The 22,907-nt window shown below is 42.2% G+C and overlaps 1 protein-coding gene across 41 annotated transcripts in view; it reads right to left on the reverse strand.

The window, feature by feature from the left end:
• The window catches only part of ARVCF (ARVCF delta catenin family member), a 277,795-nt gene that overhangs the window by 17,548 nt on the left and 237,340 nt on the right, over positions 1–22,907 (reverse strand). For all 41 annotated transcript variants that reach the window (XM_072024632.1, XM_038187328.2, XM_038187325.2 and 38 more), the window contains 2 exons: positions 1,890–2,017; positions 772–922 (listed from right to left, as the gene is read on the reverse strand). In XM_072024632.1, the coding sequence (XP_071880733.1) occupies positions 772–922; positions 1,890–2,017 (279 nt within the window). The remainder of the gene's footprint in view (positions 1–771; positions 923–1,889; positions 2,018–22,907) is intronic.

The raw sequence follows: 22,907 nt of genomic DNA on the forward strand, positions 1-22,907 counted from the left end.
GGATTCCATGTTGCCATCAACTTGGATGATGGCCCTGAATACGTCCCAAATATTTCCTTGCCTAACAAGGTCACAGTTTAAACATGTATTAAACATATGGAGGCATCCAGAGGAAAACTCAGCTCACAGCTGAATCTTTCTGAAAAAAAAATATGCGTATTTACTCCACTGGATAGGAGTTAGTGAGCACTGCAGAAGAACTAATTTGAAGGAGACTATCTCAATGGTAAGTTGTTTGGTATCCAGCTTCTACAGCAACTACCACACAGAAGGATGAGGGGGGAGGGAGAACACAAGAAAAAAAAAAAAAAGGGAGGGGACAACTTTAGAGCTCACTGCAATTCCCCAGGCAAGCTCAGCACACCAAGCGCAAGGCTGCTGCTCTATCTTTAATAGCAGACCTGAGGAACAACACATCTGTAACCACCATATGCAGCCAGGCGCACGAGCCATGTCAGCTGGAGCTAAGGAAGAGACAAGCGGCCTCTTAACCCACCCAGTCCTCTGCACAGCTACGCACACACTCCCCTCTCCTGCAAAACTCCACATCTACTTTTAATCCTGAATTAGAAACCTCCCTTAAGCCACGGCCTGTTTGAATGGGCTGGAAATACATTCTGATTTGACAACTCTTTACTTGGTGGCTACAGAGAGTAATGAGCACTGATGGAAACTGCGTGCAAAACGAACCCTCAAACTGACCAAAAAAAACCATGAGATCTCTCAAGGGTATCCAAGATCCCAGCCTGGTAAGAAAAGTTCAGAAGATACCTATAAGATCTTTATTGCGGCGATCCATTGAAAGATTCCTCAGAGCAATTGACACAGCCCTTACAACCTTGTCGGAGTCAGACTGGAGCAGCTCCACAAGCACTGGTAAGCCTCTCTCCTTCCGCACTGTTGCACGGATGTACGTGGACCACTGATCAGAACACACAAGGAAAAAGAAACAACACAAAGTATTGTGAGTTCACGTACCCACCCTTGCCTTGCCTCTGGCATTTATTTCAGTGCTGTAATTCATTATTTTTTGAAATACAAAGACTAGTTAGGAGGTATCGTGCTGATGTATCTACAATTTAATGCATCATTCAAATTCATCGAGCACCAAGAAGAAAGGATGTGGAAGTTCACCTTGCAACTTCGCAAGCTGATGGAGAAAGAGAACAGAAATAGAAAGAAGGAGTATCATCCACTAGCATCTGTTCTGTAAACATCTCAGTGTGAAAACACATCCCTCTGGATTAGGAAAAAGAGGTCATTTGGAGGGAATGGCAAAACATCTGACGCATGCTATCTTCCCCCACCTCCACTTTCATACTTTTACTCTTTTTCATGGTTGATTTTAAAATAAACTGTATTCAAGACAGCTGCAAAGTGTCCCCCTCCTGATCTTCAGGCTGCTGCTCAGTCCCACTTAGCCATAGGGCTCTAGAAGTGATCAGGTATGATCACTTCTAGCTTGAGAACTGCCTGATTAGCACTAGGGATGGCTCAGAGAAAAAAACAAAAAAAGCAGAAGACACTTTGAAGTACATTTTCCTGAGCAATCTGACAATCCAATGAATTCAGTATTCACAACACAAACATCTAACAACAAGCTTTTCTGTAGGGATGTGGCAACGGTTAAGTGGTTTAAGTAGTAAAGCCAGCTCATGGTTAAATTGTCATGAGCTAAGTGACACTATGTAAACACCATCTGTCCAGAAGTTGCAAAGCATCTTAAGTGGACAAATAAAATGGAAATAATTTCTTCAGGGTTCCCACCTCCCTCCTTTTTAAAGGACACATAAATGCACAAGGTTACAGTGCAGTTGCAATGGATGTAGCTTTGTTCTTTGCTTGCACAGAAGAAATAAAAGAGACTAAAGAGAAGAGTCTGCACTCACCGTCCAGTTGCCAGCACTGAGGTTCTGCAAAGCCCCTGCTGCAGCTTCCAGAGTGTTGAAGTTCTGGCTTTCGGTGAGGATGGAGAGGTACAGGCGGACCACGTCTGGCTGGTACAGTAATTCAAAGCCTGCAGGTGGGGAAGAGGAGAATGGAAGCAAGAGAAGCAGAGAAGGCACATATGAATGAACATGTAACTTATTTATTTAATCACAGAAGAGAACAGCCACGAGAAAGATATGCCACAAAAAGAAGGGTTTCTGCCATGTCCATGATGTTTTAGCCACGCTTGTTGAAAGCAGCGTATGTGGGAGGTCATGTACAGGACATTCAGCTAGGCTGAAGGTCCCTTTGCTCGTCTTCGGGTGGACAATTGTTTCTGAAACCTGTGCTATGCTATATGCCTGTCTAGCAGGTGACAAGGTGACAAGGGACAATGACTGTCTGCTACAATTCTTACTTTGCATCTGTAGCCTGGGATGCAAACTTGCACTCCTGTTTTCATTCAAATTATCTCAGTTCCACAGTCACCAACAACAGGGCAAAGAGAGCAAGCTCCAATCCCATCACCCACCCCCTTCTCACAACTCCTACGCAAGGAAAGAAAGATGCAGGATGTCAGAATGACGAGAATCCCCAGTTGGAATGGGCAGGGAGAAATGCTGACTCTAATTCAAATATTAGGTAAAGAAATACCCCAGCATCGCACTGCAAGGCTGCACCAGACATGTCTTAACGAAGTATCCCCAGTGTCACTGCATCAGCTTTGCAATGGAAGCTCGTCAGGAATGGGAGCTACTCCCAGCTCTGCCATTTCCTTTTGCGATGCTGAGTAACTGACAGGAGCATCCGTGTCTTAATTTCCTCATCTCAAAGGATTAGGATTTATCCATCTACCCCAGTAAAAAGGGGCCCTGCTTTAGGCAAGGAAAAAAACATTAGTAGAAAGTTGTTGCACATTTTGAAGCGATTTTATCTTTCTTTCTTCATTAGGTGTGGCACCACACTGTGCTGATGAGGGAAGAGTATGTGAGCATCCCGTTAGAGCGCTTGCCAAACAAGATCAAGGAGATCACAGTGCTGTTCAGATTGTCAACAACAAATTAATCCCCCTAAAAGTGTTTTGTTGAGTACAGGAAAGCACAAACAACCTATGGTCAACAAAGATACATCTACAGTGACTGCAGCTGGAAGGTGCTTCCTGGATTGATGACTTTTGGAGAGTTTTTGATAAGCAGGCATTATCTGTGAAAACATTTCTGGAAAAAAAAGGATGTTGTGAAAAAAAGCATGAAGGTATGAATGAGGTGGGTAAGGAAATGTGAAACTTGCCTGCTAGTGGAAGAACTGAAACCAAGGTATTTGTAGACACAAAAAGAACGTTTTCGCATTAACAAGATGCTGTCCCAGAAGCGTAGCATAATTCAAAGCAAGTTTTCCACTAGCAAGACAAGAAACCTACAGACACAAATAAATCACTCCCTCTCTTCAGTACTCTCTTCTAAATCAGCCATCTCTCATATACATATTTTTCAGCACATATCACAAATTATCATATTTCAGACATCTCAAATCAAACTGAAAGCTGAACAATGCTACCCTATCAAATGGATATCTTGTCAGAATTTTTCTTTTAAAAATTGTCTGTTGCTAAGAAGGATAAAAAGGCCTTCTGAAATGAAAGCCTTACATTTTGTCCCTGTTTTTCCCTGGTTTTCATGGTAGTTACAGCTGTGGGACTGCGTAAGCCAAGATCACAGAACTCTAAACCACGTGTACTGCTAACCATAAACTCAAGGCCATGTCACCCCCTCTTGATATACAGGGCTCATTTATCCCACTGGAAACACGCTTCATCTGCCAGGGGTTTCTTTGCTCCGTACCAGAAAAGTGATCTATGCACGAGGATCCCTGAGCTCCGGTGTGCGGTCTCACACTCTCCTGGCTCAGCTTCCTCACTCACACTTTCATTCTTTTTAATCTACTGGATAGTTAACTTGCTCCACGTCTGAGGCTGGTTTTAATGCCACCATTTGCTTGTTACATGACACCTACAGCTATGTGCAAGCTGCAACAGGTGGCAATCCCCAAAGGCATCCTGCCAATCCATACCACTTATTTTCCTCTTCTCCAGTGTCCTCTCCTTGCCCTGGGATCATTGCCCCCTGTATTGAATGCTGAGAAAAACTGTAGTTACTTAATACATGAAGCACGAACAGTTGTATAGCTCTTCTCCATTCCTTGAATAAGTTTGTGATTATCTGACTCCAGTATGACCTTCATATCCCCTTTCTCCTCTGCCACTTCACAAGGTGAATTGGCAATCTAAGAACTCCTCAAGAAAAAGCAGTGCTGCCTGAGCAGTGTGTAGTATTACTTTCCGGAACACTAATACTTAAAAAATCTCTTCGGATAGCTTACTGGAATTTGGAAACTTATCTTTCAAGGAAGCTTTGCTGAAACACAAATCAGATAAGCAAAAAGCTGAAGGTAGGTTAATTAACAATATTCATACAGAACATTTAGCGCATCTGTATTTGAGCTCAGAACTGTGTGTGACTGAACAGAAGGCAGTTCTGCAGTCCTCTTCTGATGGCTTCATTTTAAATTGCCTAGTCATAATTGCAGCACACTTGGAAACATCCCCACAAGTTCACCCTCTTCTGTGATTTCAGCGCAGTCTACAATTTGCCCTTTCTGTCAGCCTGTCTGTTCCTTTTTGGCTGGACTTTGGCTGGATTCCTTCTTCCTTCTCAGCACCTCCCTGGGTTTGAATACTCGGATGCACACAGAAGCAATAACCCTCTCACCTCCGCTTACCTCCTGCAGTCCGAGCTGCATTCCAGTCACGCACCCCCCACCTGCCTGCTGTCATTACTTCTCTTCATGCATGAAAGCCTCTCCTTTTTCCTACTTACCAATGTAAGAGCGTCTCAGAAACGTCTCCGTGTCTCCCACCTTCTCCGTTCAATAAAACTTGGAATTTCTTCCACCAATTGCCAGTACGTTTTTGCTTTGGGGCATAATCTCTTAGCCAGCTTGGTGGATGACTCCCACTTCACTCCACACAGCCCCATTTTCCATCTACCTTTCTGCCTCTGCTCCATTAACACCTGTTTCAAAAGGAGTTAGCAAGTGCTATGCACCATAGATGAGATGCTGTCCTCCATCGTGTCATTGCCCCAGCTGGGGGCTCCACACCTGCTGCGCACTTCCAGCACTGCAACACTTCTGTGTAAGTCTGGCTATGCCCGAAAAATGCAGGAATTACTAAACCAAAGTATTAGGAATGCCCCTCATGGATAGCTGCTCATTAGCAGAGATGAGAACCTAATAGCAAGAAACTTGCTCCTGCACCGGAGGGTTTTTCCCTCACTGACGACAAGCTGACACTTCCCATAAGCATTACAGTCCCTTAAAAAGAAACAAACAAGTTTTGTCTTTTCTCCATCTGTCTCCTGTCCTAATGAGTTCAGCTCTGCTATTTATAGAATGCAATTTATCTGAATTATTATACGTTCCCTTCCAGCGTTGTGTGGAGGCCTTGCACATTTTCCACGAAGTGCTTCAAGCACGTTCCTGGGAAGCACAGCTGGTCTCACCTCCATTAAGCACCTGCTTCTCTTCTAAAATGATTTCCTTAATTTCAGGATCATCTTAATTATTTTTTCAGGTAATGCCGCTTTTGTGCAATATATGGCTAATTGCTTATGTCCATCTTTTAAATGGAAAAGAGAAAAGAGGGTCATTAGCCATAGGTAATATATCAAATGAGAAAAAACACCCACTGTTTTTCTTTTCCTTTAAAAACTGTTGCAATTACAGCCCAGATTCAGCACTGCCTTTTAAAAAGATAATTTCTCCCAGATTAAATGAGCCTTTTTCCAGAGGTTATAGATTTGTGCTGAGCTGCAATCTACACTTGGGAATAAGCCATTTATTGCTCACACACACATCTGCAAAATGCAAAGCAAACAATTTGGCTCTACGAGCTTTTCCCTTTTAGAGAAGCAGAAAATGCCCTGGACACTGATGTCATTGTGAGTGTCACACATTTGACAGCATCTACACATTCCCCCCAACCACTGGCATGAATGTTTATACAAAGAAAGATCTTGCACATTAGACTATCTTCACCAACATGCTGTGGTTGCAAATTTCGGAAAAAAGGAAGATGAGCTTCTTTCCATCCAAGTTGCTCAAGACTGGCAATGGGATTGGCTCGGTGTGAAGTTCACCCTACCAAATGCTGCCAAGTGGATTATCCTTTATTCACCCACAGAACAGTAAGAGCATAGACAGCAATTTCAATCCTGCATGGAAAAGACCTGAGGAATTAAGTGAATAGCCATCTTGATCCATTCAGCGTTTGGTGTGCTGAGAATGATGCAGCACTTTGTGGATCATCTCATCTACAAACTTATTTGCTTTCATCTTGGCAGTGATGATACCGTGCCTATACTTAGCTACATTCTGGCAATAACACACATTATTGCACCAGGTGCCTCTCTCTGATATACCTGATTAATCCCAGATTTAGACATCACTCTTTGGAGCAAGGTGGCCAAATCAAATTCTCTTTCCCACTCACATCATTTAGGATTTATTGTCACCCTACAGGCATGGGAAATTATACACATGCACACATTGGTCAGATTAGAGTCCTATTGCTAGAGCAGACATGCTGCTTTATTTCTATTTTGACAAAAATTCTGACTTACTGTTTAAAAAGAGAAGCAAATTTCATACCAAGCTAGAAAGATGCAGGGGACACTACCATAAGAAAAACAAACTACCACCACCAACAACACCACCTTACCCCAAACAAACAAACAAAAAAAAAATCACTAAAACAAACTCTTACAGTTACTTGTTCTTGCAGTGTCCACAGGCACGTTTACTGTAGTGTTTTAATTCAGTCCAATTCTGAAATAAATTTCCCAGTTGCCCTGCACTTACTGCACTTTGGTTCCCAACACAGAGCAGTCAGAGCACCATCTGGACCCATCTTGGGATGAAATTAAACCACCAGATGCACTCCAGGACCGCACTGAGGGTGTGCTGACCAGCAACGTGAGGAAGTTCAAGGGCTGATCTCCTCATACAGAGCTGCACCACTTGCTAATACACTCATCCTCTGTGCCGGCCAATTCAGGGCGCAAGATGTGACAGCTACCAGCAGATGGAGCGAGTGGAGCCCAAACTGCAACTTCTCTGCAAGGTCATACGCTAACAGACTTTGTAGGAAAAGAAAGCAGCTGCCTAAGCAACTAGGAAGCTATGAGCCAAAAGAGAAGCCTCATGTCAGTAAAAGAACCTAAGAATTTGATTCTGCAAGAAGGAAAAGCTCCACACATCTCAGACTCTTGCCCTCTCCTGACAGGAGGCTGGTAACTTCATTAAAAACTATGCAATTCATTGTTTGCAAGTTAAACAGTTGCAAGCCAGAATTCATAATCATTTTCTACAGATATATTTTCATTACTAAGCAGCAAGTCAGTCTAGCAGCACAACACCTCCCATTCCAGGAAGCCTCACCCTGCAGATTCATAGTACGCTACATGAAAAAAACAAAAACACCAAAAACAACACAGAAGGCCGGGGGAGGCATCTGGTTAGTTTATAAAAACAGTAATCAGAGCCTTAAAATAAAATAAAAAAACAAACAAAAAAAACCATCAGCTCCATTCCATCTGTATGCTGTGCTTCAGCACCCGGTGCACAGCTTGAATGCCAATATAAACTTGCAAGATTATTCTAATTGAAAGGCTTAACAGCAGCGAAAACGCAGCCAGCTCCAACAGAGCCAAACGCTTGGAATAATCGATGGCGAATGCAGCTCGATACAGATACATGTAGAATACTGAATGTCATACAACAGAGGCAGCGCAAATTTCTCCAATGGATGAAGAAGAAATAATAGGTGGAACATTATGAAGAGTTTTTCTAGCTTTCACGTCAGGGCAGAGCACAAGTCAGGGCAGGTATTATGCTTATTGCAGAGACTCAGCCAAGAATGCAGCATCCACCGCTGAGCAGGAGCACTGAAGAAAGACAGAGCTGCCTTTAAATGGTGTTGAAAAGAACAACCAGAATAATATGGGACACATGAGACTCAAATCAGGCTTGAGGGAATATTTAAGAGGAGGTTTTCTATTTAGAAAACGAATACGGCCATAGTGTGTGACCTTTCCAACTAATCTACCCAGTCACTCAAGTTCTAAAATTATGTCAACTCTTCCCAGTTTACCACCTACTCCCCCAATGAAAAAAGCAATGGCTCACGAGTTCAAAAGGGAAGCAGTCCCCCAGCCCTGCCAAGGATGTAACAGGAATGCTATCAGCACTTCAAAGCATGGAGGTATGCAAAAAAACAAGGGGCTAGTCTCAGGGAAGGCAGAAGGGCAGCAAGAGAGGAAATGGGAGGGCAAGGCAGCACAGGAGAAGTAAGGATGCCTGAGAAAGCAAACTGTCTTTTGCCTTTCCTATTATTTTTTAGGTTTCCCAAGCTCCACAAGCTGTCATTGGGGTATCTCCTCTTACAGAGATTGCTTTGTATGAGATTAGTTGTATTCCGTTTCATATCAAAGACTATGCAATTTAACAAAGAGACAGCTCAATTAAACACAACCCATTTTGACCTTGTGTGAGTTCCAGCACACTGTTTTCTACGAGCAGGTATTTTAAAGCTATAACAGATCTTCCACTTCCAAGCAACCTGCAAGCAGCATTTCTCCCAACAGCATCCAACACACTGCTCAACAACAAAGGCTTTTTTTTCAAGCCTATGCAGCGAAGTCTCTTGGCAGCTGGAGTTATTCAGTTAACAACTTTCTCTCCTCTGTTCACTAATCAGCAGAGAAGGCTCTGGAGGACCAATACTTAATAAGGATCCAAATGCTGCTGCTGGTAACTAGAGCACTACCCAAGCTACTAGTTGGAAAGATGAATGGGATGTCCCCGAAGGCCTGGTACTGAAGGGCAGGGAATACCTGGCAGCAAGGCTGATGCAGAGAAGGGAGAACTGCTGAGGGTCTCCTCTCTCTGAGAGGGAGAGCAGGCATGCTGCTGAGCTGCACATTTAAGCATTTGTAGGTCACCTCTGGTGTGTTTTTTGAGAAAAACCATCGTTACAAGCAACAATGCTATGGATCTGAAGTTAACATTAAACCCTTTGGCCGAATGATTAAAATGGGAGATGCATGTAAATAGCTTCCTTGATGCCAGACCCAGAAGACTTGTATTTGACCTTGAAGACTTTAGACACAGTACATGAAATGTCAATACTTCCGTTTTTTGCTACCTCACCTGATCCAAAGTTATTGTTTACTTCACAGAAATAACTAAATACATTTTTCTTTAAAGAGAATGGACAGACATGCTATTCCAAAAACCAGTGCAGTCTGAAATGCAATTTTCACCTAAAATCACCCACGAAGTACCATTCTCTCTCTCACACACACAACACACACCTTGGAGTCTCTTCTCTATGAGCTACAGACCAAACACTATCTGTTTGAAAGCACAGGTTCGCCTTTTTCCATAACCACTTTACCATGGAGTTTGCAAGCCCCTAAAAGCACTCCAGGCCCTGCAAAACCAATGCCAAATCTCAAACTGGAGCTTGGTTCACAATTCTGGTTCACGTGTGCAAGTGAATAGGAACCTAACTCTCAGCAAAGCTCTGCAGGGTTTCAGAGCACAATGCTGCTACCCTTGCAGGGTAGTGTACTCGTGGTAGCTCAGGCATACCACAGACTCCAAGCTGCAGGTGAACATTTCTCTTGCTTGGAGAGATTCTGTGCATTTTTGGTGGTCTTGCAGGTTACAGTGTACTCTTGCTTCAACTGCTTTGTTATTTGAAGACAGAAGACAGATTAGGCTTATCAGGCCGGTGATCTCACTGACAGCAGATCGATGTGCTAGGAAAGCAGCAATGCAAATATTCCTAGATGCAGACAGTCTTGCTCGCTGCCTCCAGGGAAGCTTCTTCCTGAAGCTTTCAGGTTGGACGCGTGCCTCCAACAGCTGATGCCAACAGGACACTGGGCATGGCGATGATGCACGTGGCACTGGGGACTCCTTAAACAGACAGCAATTTGGCCCAAGCACACAAGATCAATGCGAAGCGTGTCATTGATCATGTTGTTTCCCTGGGAGGGAAAAGCTGACTTTCCAGATGCTGTCTGCTACATAATAAGAATATTTGAACAACAGTAGACCAAGTCAAATGTCCACGCTCATTCTTTGAGATCTCAGGGGTGCTGCTGCTCCTGTTGACCACAGGTGCTTCTGACACATCTGTTCCTGCCTCCACAAGGGTCCAGAATTTCACTTGATCTTTCTTCCTCCCTAAAAGGGCTCAGATGGTCGAGCGTGGTGACTGCTCACATGCCCTGAGGGGTCTCTCCTAGTGTGTGGTAAGAAACAGCTCTGTTTTGTCACCCCTCCGAATAGCAATTACACAGATTGCACAATCCAAGGTAGAAATGAGAACATTGCCTGGTCTGTCTGTCTTCTGGGCCAGATTACATGAGTAGAAAACGTGGAAGCCCAGGGAGGTGTCCACTTAATATCCTCAGAGCTGTAAGGACAAGCCAAGAACACGCGGGGATGCCACAGCAGTCAAGATCCAAAGCACAGACAAAGACGGTTCCCATTTGCATCTCTGGACAGATGCAGCAATGAGGGGACATTACAGAAAGCCTCATTTGATGCAAGCAGGTGTGAAAATGAACCCCACTTCTTAATATACGAAGCTTTTAAATGAAGGAATCTCTAGGCTGGAATTTGCTTACTCTCCACTATGGGAGGGCTTGAACTCCCTGCTTTTCGAAGCATATTGCGAAGGACTTTTCTGTTTAGCCAAGCTTTCCCAAAGGAGCAAGAAGAATAGAGAGATGGCTAGTAAAGCTAATGAGGATTGGAAGCTTGAGGAAAATTGTTACTTTTCACATTATAAAAACAAATGTGGTTTTACAACTGCATGCTTGTGCATACATGCCAGAACATGCGGGTTTTTAGGGACTTTTCCTTAAGCTGGAAAAAAAGCCAAAACAGGATACAAATATTTTCCTTACAAAACCCACATCCAGCTCAGTAAAAGTGTGCCATTCCTCCTCAGACCATAGCTGCTACGTGATGCAGCTGAACAGATGTGAGATCTACGACAGACTGCTCACTGCCTTCAGTGCTGCAGATGCCTCACAGTCCAGCCCAACTGTCAGGTCTGAGCTTTCTGCATAAAATGTGTTTCTTAAAGAGAGAGAGATACTGAGTGATTCCCTGAAGGAACACCCATCGAAATACCACACCACAGCTATGTCCAATAATAAAATACAACATATTGCTGTTAGTACCTTATCAACAAGTTCAAGAACCTCAAAACATAGAAACGTCTCAGAACTTGACTCGTCACTGCAAATTAACAGCACTGTTAACGGACACCTTCCTCTGCCTTCTGGCTGCCTGGACCCACCATTTTCCTTCCTCTAATTTTTGGTGTGTTTAACTAAGGATCGTGTGTTCCAAATTGCCTTTTTTCTGGCCTCGAGCCCCTGTCCAATTCAGCCCTGCAGTTCCAGATGCCAATCAGATGCTCTGACTCTAGGAAGCTAATGAGCTTTTAGCTTCCTCCCAGTAGTAGAAACGTGTTTGCAGAAAAATGCTTACTGCAAAAGTAGTCATGGACTAGATTCTGATATTATTCACAACTGTTCAGATGTCGAAAAGCTTTATAAACTTGCTGTCATAAAATTCCAGCAAATAGGCAAGCACAGAAGAAAGGGAAGAAAGACTACAAAAGGCAGATGGAAGGCACCAAAGGAAAACAAACAAACAAACAAACAAAAAAACACAATATCGTAGTGCTTATTTGGCTGAAATATCCACCCACCCTCAGAAACTGAGTACTGGAGTTATGCAAGAAAGGTGGAAGGGCTTGGCATGGATTCAGCAGCCACAGGATGTGACGAAATTGATAGCCCCACTCCTCCAGGACTCCATGGATGTGATTTCTCTCTACCAGGCCTGTGGAGAGTCAGGGTGTGGGGAGGACCCAGAGCACCCTGTGGGATCAGACCCTGTCTGCTCTTACACATAGTGGATGCTGCCACTGAATCTTAATCAGCGAGACAAAAACAAATCCTCCATCGCTGGGGAATTTACAGAAATGGGACTGCTTTGTCAGGTATGGGACTAGGGGGATTTCCACTGACTGTGCTTCAAAAAACAGTTCTGTTGCTGAGGGACTTCCAGCTCCGGTTTCAAAGCCTGCACATCCCTGACAAGCGTTTGGATGCATCAGCAACGGGTACTGCTTCAGAGCTGCGACAGACCAGGATCGACAGACAGTATTTCCACTTGGGCTGGCACCTGTCAGGTTCTCCCCTTTGCAGTCTGTCTTTGCAGAGTCTTATCTTCAGTGCCAAGGGAAAAACAACTTCAAGAAAAAAAACAACACAACAAATCTTTCACAGCTCACACACTGAACTACTTGGAAGGCAATTTGAAAGCTTTTTTCTGGGTTACTCATGCTTCACTGAGTCTACCTATTCTTCCACTTCTCATCGTGATTTTTTATATGAAAATCTCCTAAATGGTCAGAAGCCATTACACAGGTATGGTTATTCTTATTAGTTCAGTTGCTTGCTAGAGGCCTGTCTGCTTAAGGCAGTGAAGGGCAGCAGAACTCCCCAGCTTGACTTGCTAGAATATGAAGGAGGAATAAATCTGTCTATTCTCCAGTGTATCTACCCTCATGGAAACATCAAACACTTCAAAGTACTTCCCAGTTAGAAGGAAATATTTGGGTATAAACGTCTAACCTTTCCTAAGGAAAGGTTAGCAGTATCCAAGCCGAGAAGCTAGCAGATCCCATCTCAGCCTAGAGAAATAAAAGGTCAGTGATTCCTCATCAGCAGGACTGACATGGGAAGCCTGCTCAGTTGATTCCAGGCATAGTCCTGCAATATTGTCTTTAAAAGCACTTTCTAGGCAAGTACCATATGGAAAGACTCCCTCACGTTATTAAATAATTTATTATATGCAAACGCAAACACATCCCTCCAATCCTGTTTGTGTTCTGAAATAGCTAATTAGCTCCTGCTGCAGCTTCCAAAGTCAAAAGTGTGTTTCAATTTCTCTATTTCATGAAAGCTGCCACATGCACCCAAAGGAAGCCCAGTGCCTCTAATCTGTCTCAATTACAGTCACTATGCTGCTGTCAGGCAATTCAAACATCTCCCAAGCATCCAAGAAAAAGAATTTGATGTTTTCAATGTCAACTAAATGTCAGGCCAGAATGGAAGCAGCATGAACAGAAGGTTTTCTTCAAGTTCTCTAACACAAAAATTGACCTTACAGCTTAGGTTTTCAGGGTACAGTATTTGGGTAGTTAATTCTCATGGATTTCAGCTGGAAAACCTAATGACTTCAGGAACAGAGATGTTTCAACCACCCTCAAAGCACCTTGTCCATACCCACTCTGGGGCTACAGATTGGTGAGAGGCAAGAGAAGGTGCTGCTGCTCCTCCCTCATTGAGCTTCAATACACAACACTAAATGTGTGGAGGGAGGGGATAGTCTTTTTTTCTGCCAACCACTTGCTAACTTCTTAAAAAAGCAAGAAAATTTCTATTAAATGTAAATATGTCTGATGTACTGATTGCCTGATAATCATTGGTAGAGCTGACTAACAGTTTTGCCCATAAAATTATAGGTTTCCTAGAAACACAAATCTTGCTATAAAAGATGAATTTGGACTGAATTGTGAGATACGACAACATGATCTGGACAGAAGTAGCTCTCTGAAGCCTTAGCGGCCCTAACACATTTTACAACCACAAATAAATCCATCTGTAAGTAAAAAGGGGGGGAAAAAAAAAGATTTGTGCCCCAGCTCGTAGGAGGCAATGAATGAGATACTTAGTTGAAATGAATAGAGTAAGCACTGAGACATTTTTCAAGAGACAGCATAGGAATGCTAGATAGCATCCAACTGCAGCCTGTCCCCATTTCAACCATCCTACAGGCACAGCCCACATTCACAAACCACCAGAGTCATATGGGAAATTCCACATCAATACAACAACAGACACTAACTCAAAGTAATTCCAACAACTTCCTCGAAACCATTTCATCACTGTTAAAATAACGAGAAGGTCCTTAACCCTGGAAAAGAGGTCATTTAAGGCAATTTTCAATTCCAGTGCAGCTTTATTATGATAACATAATGCAATTAAAAATTGAGCTTAAAACTACTCATGAGAAGTTTTCAAGCAGAAGCTGACATACTGCGGAGGTTGTTCATGTCTGTGGGAACTCTGAAAAGGCCAACATAAGTGCAAACGGGGTGAGGTACTTCTTCAAGAGTATTGAAGTTTCCATCATGTTACAGGGTGTACCCATTTCTAATCATTCATATATACACAACAGTGTTCTTCTCTAACTTCACATAGGCCATTTCAGCCCACAGCTGGATCTTGAAATAGGACTCCAGGCTGCAGTGAGGTGTGGGACACCAACTTCCAAGTGTTCAGGAAAACTGGAATCATCTCACAGGAAACCGTCAATACAGTTTAATTTCAATGGGTTTAATCTCTGTATTGCTTTCAGCAAGCAGCTACACAGGACTTGTAAAGGACCTGCTTTTGCTGGGATTTAGCAATTAAGCAAAAACTTGCAGAACTAGACAAACTGAGACATACGTGGCTTTACCAAGTCTCAGGCTTTAGATACTAGCAGTAACCCAAAGGCAAGCAGTCTCCTGGAAGTAACCCTCTGTAGATCTTTTCCTATTCATGGCCCTTCATATTTTGTATGGGTTACATTAGATTACATGTTCTTCCTGGCTTTGTTTGAGATGGACATGAAGAACGACATTTTGAAATGGAGTGGCTTTTCTACCTTGCTTGTTACCATGAGCCAGCTGGAAAGAAATTGCTTCAGGAATCATGAAGCAATCTCTTCTGAGCTCTGCCACTGAAATACTCTGTAACTCTGTACAGCTGCTTTAGCAATCTGTATTCTCCTTTTCCCTCACACGATTTCTGTCTTGCCTATCTAAACGTGGCCTGTTCAAGCACACTGTCATAGTGTCAGGCTACTGGTAAAAGTTAGAGGCTGTGAAATTGCTCTAAATGGCTCCTACAAAAGCAACAATACATTCAGAAAAATATGGAGACCTCAAGGCACGCAAAACATGACTAAACTGGATGTGAGATGGAAGGATTGCTCTTTCATGTCCTCACTCCAGATAAGCCCGAGCCGCAGTCCATTCCTAAACAGACGAATAATATTTCACGCCAGTGTTGAATTCTAGTTTTCCCTATGACCAAGACTGAGAAAATTCAGGGCTGAAAATAGTGGTCTGAAAGGCTGAAATAAAAATGCTCTCCCTTCTACCACATACTGATCAACATTCACACAGATCATCTGAAAATGCCTGGGTCAGCAATCAAGCTCTCAGTGGGTTCAGAGCAAATAACAGTTGGATTGACATTGCTTTCCAAACCACGCAGAGGTAAGATTTCTCTCCCACTCCCCTCCAAAGTTGACAGGTAAATTTAAGTGTCTACTGTATGATGTAAAATGCCCGCCTCGTAGTTCAAGGTCATTTTACTTCAATCCACAGTTAGATGTATACGGCACATTAAGTCATGTCATTGCCCTGTCATGATGGAGAAGAGGGGAGCTTTTAAGCCTGTGTAGAGCACTCAGGGTTGTAGAAATAAATATGGCTTTGGAGAGCAGCTTTCACATTCAAGATCTCAAAGTGGCTTACAAAGTAATGAGTCAGATAATATGACTGCAGCAACTGTGTAGGTAAATGCACCAGAAATTAATGCTGAGAAAACAGAAGTTAATTTTTTTGATTATTTGCCTTTCTGGAAAACACATCTGCAGCTTCAGCCTGACTAATGAGCACCAGTAACTTCTGCAATTTAGAATTCACAGGTTATATGACATTCCAGTTTATATTAATTTTCAGATTAACTCCATGATTAAAGCTTTCCATTAACTCTAATAAATACTGTTCAAGCAAAAGTGGAAAAATACTAGCCACCTTACTGCATGTACTTCTGTACTAGTTGTACCACAAGGCAGGCCTCCTTGGCCTGATCTCTAGTACCTCAATTTGCAATTAGTTCAGAAACACATAACTATTTCATCTTTGTTGTCTCTTTCTCTCTCCTCCATCATTAGCTGTTAGAAGCATACCACCAATGACTGATTAACAGTGTAACGAGGAATCTGTGGTTTATTGTGCTGACACCAGAGAAAGTGCATACTGTAAAAAAATAAAAAAATAGATTTTTTTTTTTTGAAAAAAGACATACCTTGAAAGTGTGTGTGTGTGTGTGTGTGTGTGTGTGTGATCAACCTGAGAGCCAACGATTAATAGGCATTTTGCATATTATGCTCCTTTTTCCCCAAGTGACCTGGGCAAATAGGTTCTCTCACTCTTTGTCCCATCTCAGTTGCCTAGCTAGCTGCTGTGGATTAAGCCATTTTGAAAATAACTTGTCCCTAAGAAAAAGAAATACACTGTTTCTTTGCACACAGACAATTCCTGGCTGACTTTGTAATCAGTTAGCAAAAACAGTCACAGAGAATAACTATGATGAGAAAGAGCGTGGGAGGTCACACGGGCTGCCCCCTGCTCAAAGCAGCCTCAACATTGAACTGGCACCAAGTTAGTGATGACTTTGTCCAGCCAGGCCTTGAAACCCAGCAAAGCTTCTCTGTGAACCTGTTCCAATGCTTAACCTGCATTTTTGTGTGCATAAATACTAGACACGATAGCCAGACTATCCAAGACAGAATATTAAGTAAGATTCAAGAGATATCAGGCTAACATTGAGTTTTGAAAACACTTGAGCCATGTAGGCCTCTGAGAAAGCCATCCACCTGCCTATTCCTCCCAAAGGCACAGCTTTCAGACCGCTCACGCAGAGCTCTAACTACTCCCTTTACTTACACACAGGCTATTTCTGGAAGTCTGGACTTAAACCCCACGTTAAACCAGCTTTCTGCCTCAGCTGCTCAGAAACTTTCTGCCGGCCTCTTGTCAAGTAGCTTTGTCAGCAGAACCTTGCTGCCCTAACTTCTGACGGACACCAGAGACACTTGTAACTTTGTGCAACAAGGTTTTTGCGATTGATTTTGACATGAAACTTCACCTCTAAATTCTGGCCAATGCTGAGTTGCTCTTTCTTGCTTTTCACAATAGGAAAATTTTCTGATTTGCACCTCTCTTCAAAGTGTAACATCTCATTTTTTACACTTATGCTAGAAGGGAAAAAAAGTCTGTAAGCTTTCATTGCTGTTTTTTTAACCAAAACTGAAGTCATATGGCACAAATTTAACATAAAGCAGCACTTTTAGATGGATGGATGGAGATCTCACTGTAGTGACTAAGTCCCAAGGGTGAGGCAGGTCAAGTTATGTGAGATAAACACTGCCCCATCACAGAATCACTCAGGCTAGAAAAGACCTCTAAGATCATCTAGTCCAACCTTTAACCAACTCCTGCCTTTGTTTCAGGCAAATTTTCTTGGCATATTCTCATTTAATAAATAGTCCTTGATCAGCATCTGTATAATGAGCTATGCTCTGTAATAACAGACATTTTGTTCTGGAGTAACAATTAGCATTGCTTGTCAAACAGAAATGCAAAGTGAGACATACAAAAACATACACACAAACCAAAAGGGGGAGAAGAATACTAACTCATCTCAGAAAGGGACAAACAGTGCAGGGAAGGTTGCGAGCAGAGAAAACATAACTGAGAACTAACACATTCCAACATGAACTACTTTATCCTGAGAAATGGTAGCCAACATGTGAGTCCAGTCAGTGATTCAAGGATCCTGTTAGCTGCCTCCGAATCACCAAGTAACACATTGCTGAAACAGAAGTAAACGCTGTAGCTGGGCTGTAAAACTTGCTGAGTTTTACAAGTACTGTTACAGCAAGTTATGTAATGGTTTCTCAATGCATTTATCTATGCAAAGCACCATAAATAAGGCAGCTAAACTTCATAAAAATACAAAGCGTGGCATGAGTAACAAGAATACTAAGCAATTCCCAGTGTTATGTATCTTCAAACTACTCTCTGCACTGGGAAGTCATCACAAAATATTCAAATTTCCATTCACAAAACGTCCCACTGGAGTAAGACACTACCACACACCTTGAACAAAAGCTGTTTTTATTTAATATTCATATCACTGCAGTGCTAGCAACAGTTATAATACCAATACTTCCGCCAAATTTGCTGTTTTCACAAACACATCATGTACACTCATTCTGCACTGGTTATCACAGCAGCAGTGAAAATACCAGTAATTATTCTACTGAAAGCAGTGGAAGTAGCTAAACATCATGAATGAGTCCACTACAGCTCTGGCATCTGAATGCAATTAGCTCGCCTAAGGCCACTCAGCAAGTCAGTAGCAATGCTGGAACGTGAAAATGAGACTTCCTTACTTCCAGCTCTGTCTTCTGCTGAAACCTCAAATCACTCAATCTCCTCAGTAGCTGCCATAATTACTATGTGCTTCAGTGGAATTCCTACTGTTTAGTTTTTCATAGGCTATTTTATTATGCAAGTATGTATAGGCTGTTCTAGTTGAAGATGTTATAACCACATACACTATAAATCTCATTTCTGTGCATTGTAACTTGGCCACAGACTCCTAACAAGCTGGAAAGGGAATTTACCACCAGGGATTCTTGTCTTTTGAAGATACAGCTAGTTGTTGTAACAGATCTAATAATCTTAGGTGTTAGCCCTAGGCAAGAAGGATCTGGAAACTGACTACGGGAATTATTTTAATCCTAAAGGACCTAAAGATGGAGAGGGACTATCTTGTCTCCAATTGCCAGCTTCTCCCCTCCACATGCTGAGGAAGTCTGAACATTCAAGAATGCAAGGGAAGGATAAAGAAGAGGAATAGTTGTGGATGTTCATCCCCTGTTTTTTGGATAACCAAGGACCTTCTGATGTGTCAGTTTCTTCTCATTCATAAGGAAGAGTTTTAAACAGTTCAGAAAGCAAGTTGTCTTCCTGACTCATCTCGCGTACATACTCCTTCTAGCTGATCAGACAGAGGAAGACTAAGGGAAAAGAAGGAGCTCTAGAAGCAAACAAGTTACAATGAAGCCAAAAGTAGTGATGGACATGAAGAACCCTGTCACTACTTCATAAAGATGTTCACATTCTCAGCTCCCTATAAATATAGAACTGAAATTCCCGTATCACTACAATCACTCCTGTTCCCTCCCCCTTCCAGCAGTTGTTTCCACTGCTCCTCTTAGATTTCAAAGCTACATGATCTAAAACTGAAAAAGACATTTGTGCTATGAAGTGTCCATATTGGATGTAGGGAGGAGTGACCACATCCATCTGCTTAAAGCTTTGCCATGGTGATCTCTCACAGACAAAACAGACCTCAACTTCAGAAAGAACCTCTGCAGATGGAAGCATGTCCTATGTGGCCTGATTCAAATCTTCTCGATGCCCATGTGTGGACTACTGAGAATTGACCTTACTTACAGTACCCTTCTCAAAAAGTTATGGTCCTCACTGAGTGCCCACATACAGGGCTAGAATCGAAGACAGGATGACAAAAATAATCCATCTGTCCACCTACTACACCTACACAACAGCAGCTGTAGAAGATAAAGTTCTGGGTGTCACAATTCTAACTTGGCCCCAAAACAAAACCTTAAATATACTTTACTTTCAGATGAGGAGCTGGAGAGCAACATCAAAGTCAACCTAGCCTTCGTTTTCTCCTGAAGCAGAAATCCACCAGAACTCGAAGCCAGCTTCTCACACAAGCACAAGAAAAAAGAACAGAATGCTTTCACTCCTGGACTGGAAACAAACAGGTATGTTGTTCAAACCCCCAAAGCATGCACTGTAAGTCTCACATATCTGATATCTGGCAGCTGTCCTGCAAAGGTACAGAGATAATAGAATGAATACATCCAAACCAACTCATCTGTTATTTTTCCACTACTAAACATTTCCTAAAACCTCACTGCTGGATGCAGCCACTTGCACCTGACTTGTCCCTTCCCAACCCAAGGCTCCCAAGATAATGCAGTAATACAAGAAATCAGCTAGAAGAGAGGTGTTTTTTTTTTTCTTCTACTCTCCACTGTTCTTCTTGAACCGAAGAGCTGCTGCACGTGTTCCCAAATCCTTGTACTGCTCTCTATTTTGCACCAGAGTATCAGACTCCACTGACTGCCAACTGTCATCTGAAGAAATAACAACAGACTAGAAAAAAGCCTGTAGGTACCAGTAGGCAAAACAAGATACTTGGGGAAAATCTGCCACACTAACTACTAAGCCAGTTCAATAGCTGTTAAAAATAGGCTGGATCGTATAGATATATATATTTTTAACCTCATGCTACCAAGTTATGCAGAAGGAAACAGAGGTCACTCCATGGTTAAAAATCTTTATATTGCCAGGCTGTTCAAGGCTTACCAATTGTACAATAGCAAAAAGAAAAGAACAATCCTTAAGAGTTGTGCTAATGATTTATTTTATGCAACACCTGTGCAGCAAGGTGAGCTTATCAGCAGGTGAATCAGTAACTACCAGGACCGCTTTAACAATGAACTCCAGCAGCTCTGTATGTGTGTGACAAGTCCACAAGCAAAAAATACCAGCTGATCCTGGCAACAGACAGCAAAACAGAATAGCGAGCGACAAGGAACATCGTGACAAGGAAGCAGTGTTTGTTCAATAGGTTTCAAAGCCAGCTGCTTCTGCAAAGAGATGCAGACTCTTTCTTCCACTTGTTTCTTCTGCCTTTTTGGCCTACATAAAAATTCTCAAGCAGGTACCGAGAAACATTCTGGCACAAACCTACAGCAAAATTCCTTGTAGGTACCCTGGAGCATATACGGGGACTCAGAGACGGAAGTAAAAGAAACATCTTTTCACCGCTGCACCACCACCCATCAGTGCTCACCTCATCTAGAGTTTACAAACAACACAAGTTCTCTATAAACTTTTTAAAAATAAACAAACAATAAACAAAACCAAAAACCACCACTGTTAAGAGAAGAACACTTCTATCGTGACAGTTTTCTGTTTTAAGAGTTTTGTCAAGTTAAGTGCTGGTGACAGGATTTTGCACTTAATTTAAAATCCATGCTAAGAAACCAGCCTTTAAACCCTAAGTGTGTGTTAAGGCAGGGTACAACTTTCAAAGGCTTCGGCCAGGCAACTTAAAATAATTTTTCTATAAAGCACTTGGTATTAGTTAAAGTTGCTTGAGTTGTAATGTCAAGAACAAGGATTTTTTTTAGACTCATTTGTTCCGTTGGTGGAAGATGTGTCAGGGCAGAAACAAGATGCGAGGTCTAACGGTGTCACCGCAACCCACTCCTGGACCTCCAATCCACATTCCAGCTCCAGCTCCCCATATGATTTTTCAAACCCTTCAGTCTCAGCCCTAAACTTAAGATTTACATTCTATAAAATTAAAACCGTTGAGATCACAAATAAGAGTTTCCCACTGTAGAGCATAACTCAGAAGACCAGGAAGCAATCCCACTGCCATGCTTCACAACCCAGCTTTGATCAAACAAGTGACTCAACGTAAGAACTGTAAAAGATGATGAAAATAAAGCAGAACATTCCAGAACAATTAAACTTCTGCACTACAAGCAGTCAGTTACAGAATGAATGTGCGCACAAGAAAGGAAAAAAAAAATCCCCTGGTGTCCGTTCTGAATTCCTAGCAGATTTAGGGAAAAAGGATTAGAATTTGTAGGTACAAGGCTGGAGGAAGTTTGGCAAGGGCAGGCTGCATAAGGGAATTTTTCTATCTAAGATAATAAATTTTCTCTGACTCAAAGCACTGGAAGACAGATGAGGGAGATTTCACTGCTTCGTAAATTACAAAAAAAAAAAAACACACACACCAAAACCACAATACCACATGGGAGCCAAAAAGAACATTTTACCTGGTAAGGCAACAGAAATACAAGATACTTAATTCTGATAGGAATTCTATCGCCATGCATGAAATACTTAAAAGATGTTAAAATACAAGAACATGTTACCTGCTCTCACAGAGGAGGTCTTCTCAGCCCCTCAATTTCCCCTAGCAGGCACAGGAGGGGTGTGGATGTACCATTAATCAAGCAATTCCACTCACTCACCATACAACAATCAAAATTAATGATTGAAGGGAGATGGAAAGGGCAGGTGAGAGCTTGTGTCAACATTTAAAGACTTCAAGAAAGCAAATTAAAATGGCAGTGAAATGAGAACAGAAGCTAATCTTAATTACAAACAAAGTCAGAATAAAGCTTCAGTGAAGTTTCCTCTCTCCCCCACTACAGCGTTGCCTATAGCTGAAGACAAATTGCTAGCATTTTGGTAATCTACTAAGTTAAAGTCATTACCCTGACAGTGCCAGGAAGTCTAATTTCCTGGAGCAGTAACACACAGATTTATAAGTGAATTTAAACACTCACCTTCTGGAATAGAAAATCTATCATCAGCACTGGGCTACATGGAAAGTGACTGAGTATTTGAGATAACAGAGAAAGAGGAAATTCACCTGCTGACTAAAGTTCATGCAAGATCTCCTTCCCTATATACACAGGCTACTGACCAGGGTAAGCGTACGCATAAGGCTGAGCTTTTGAATATACATGCAGCTTTGCTTTCAGGTCCCTGCTACAACAAAATGGGTTTGTTCAAATATGAGCATCTTTATTGCTAGCCCAGTATTTCTGCTCTATTCTATTCCTATGCCCATGTTCCCATTAAAATGCAACTAATCTTAAATAATCAAAAGAGAAAAGAAAAAAATAATAAGCACTTTAACTGATTTATAGGAGAGAATGAGTTAGCTCATCCACCAGGCTGAGATGTACCTGAACACGTCCTTTCGGCTGAAAAATTTCAACTCCCAAATGAGATGAACTGAAGCTAGACCTTAACTTCATTTGCAACACCCAAAGCAGCTTAGAGCATCCAC

This window comes from Anas platyrhynchos, chromosome 16 (genome assembly GCF_047663525.1).
Source record: "Anas platyrhynchos isolate ZD024472 breed Pekin duck chromosome 16, IASCAAS_PekinDuck_T2T, whole genome shotgun sequence".
In the NCBI taxonomy this organism is placed as follows: Eukaryota; Metazoa; Chordata; class Aves; order Anseriformes; family Anatidae; genus Anas; species Anas platyrhynchos.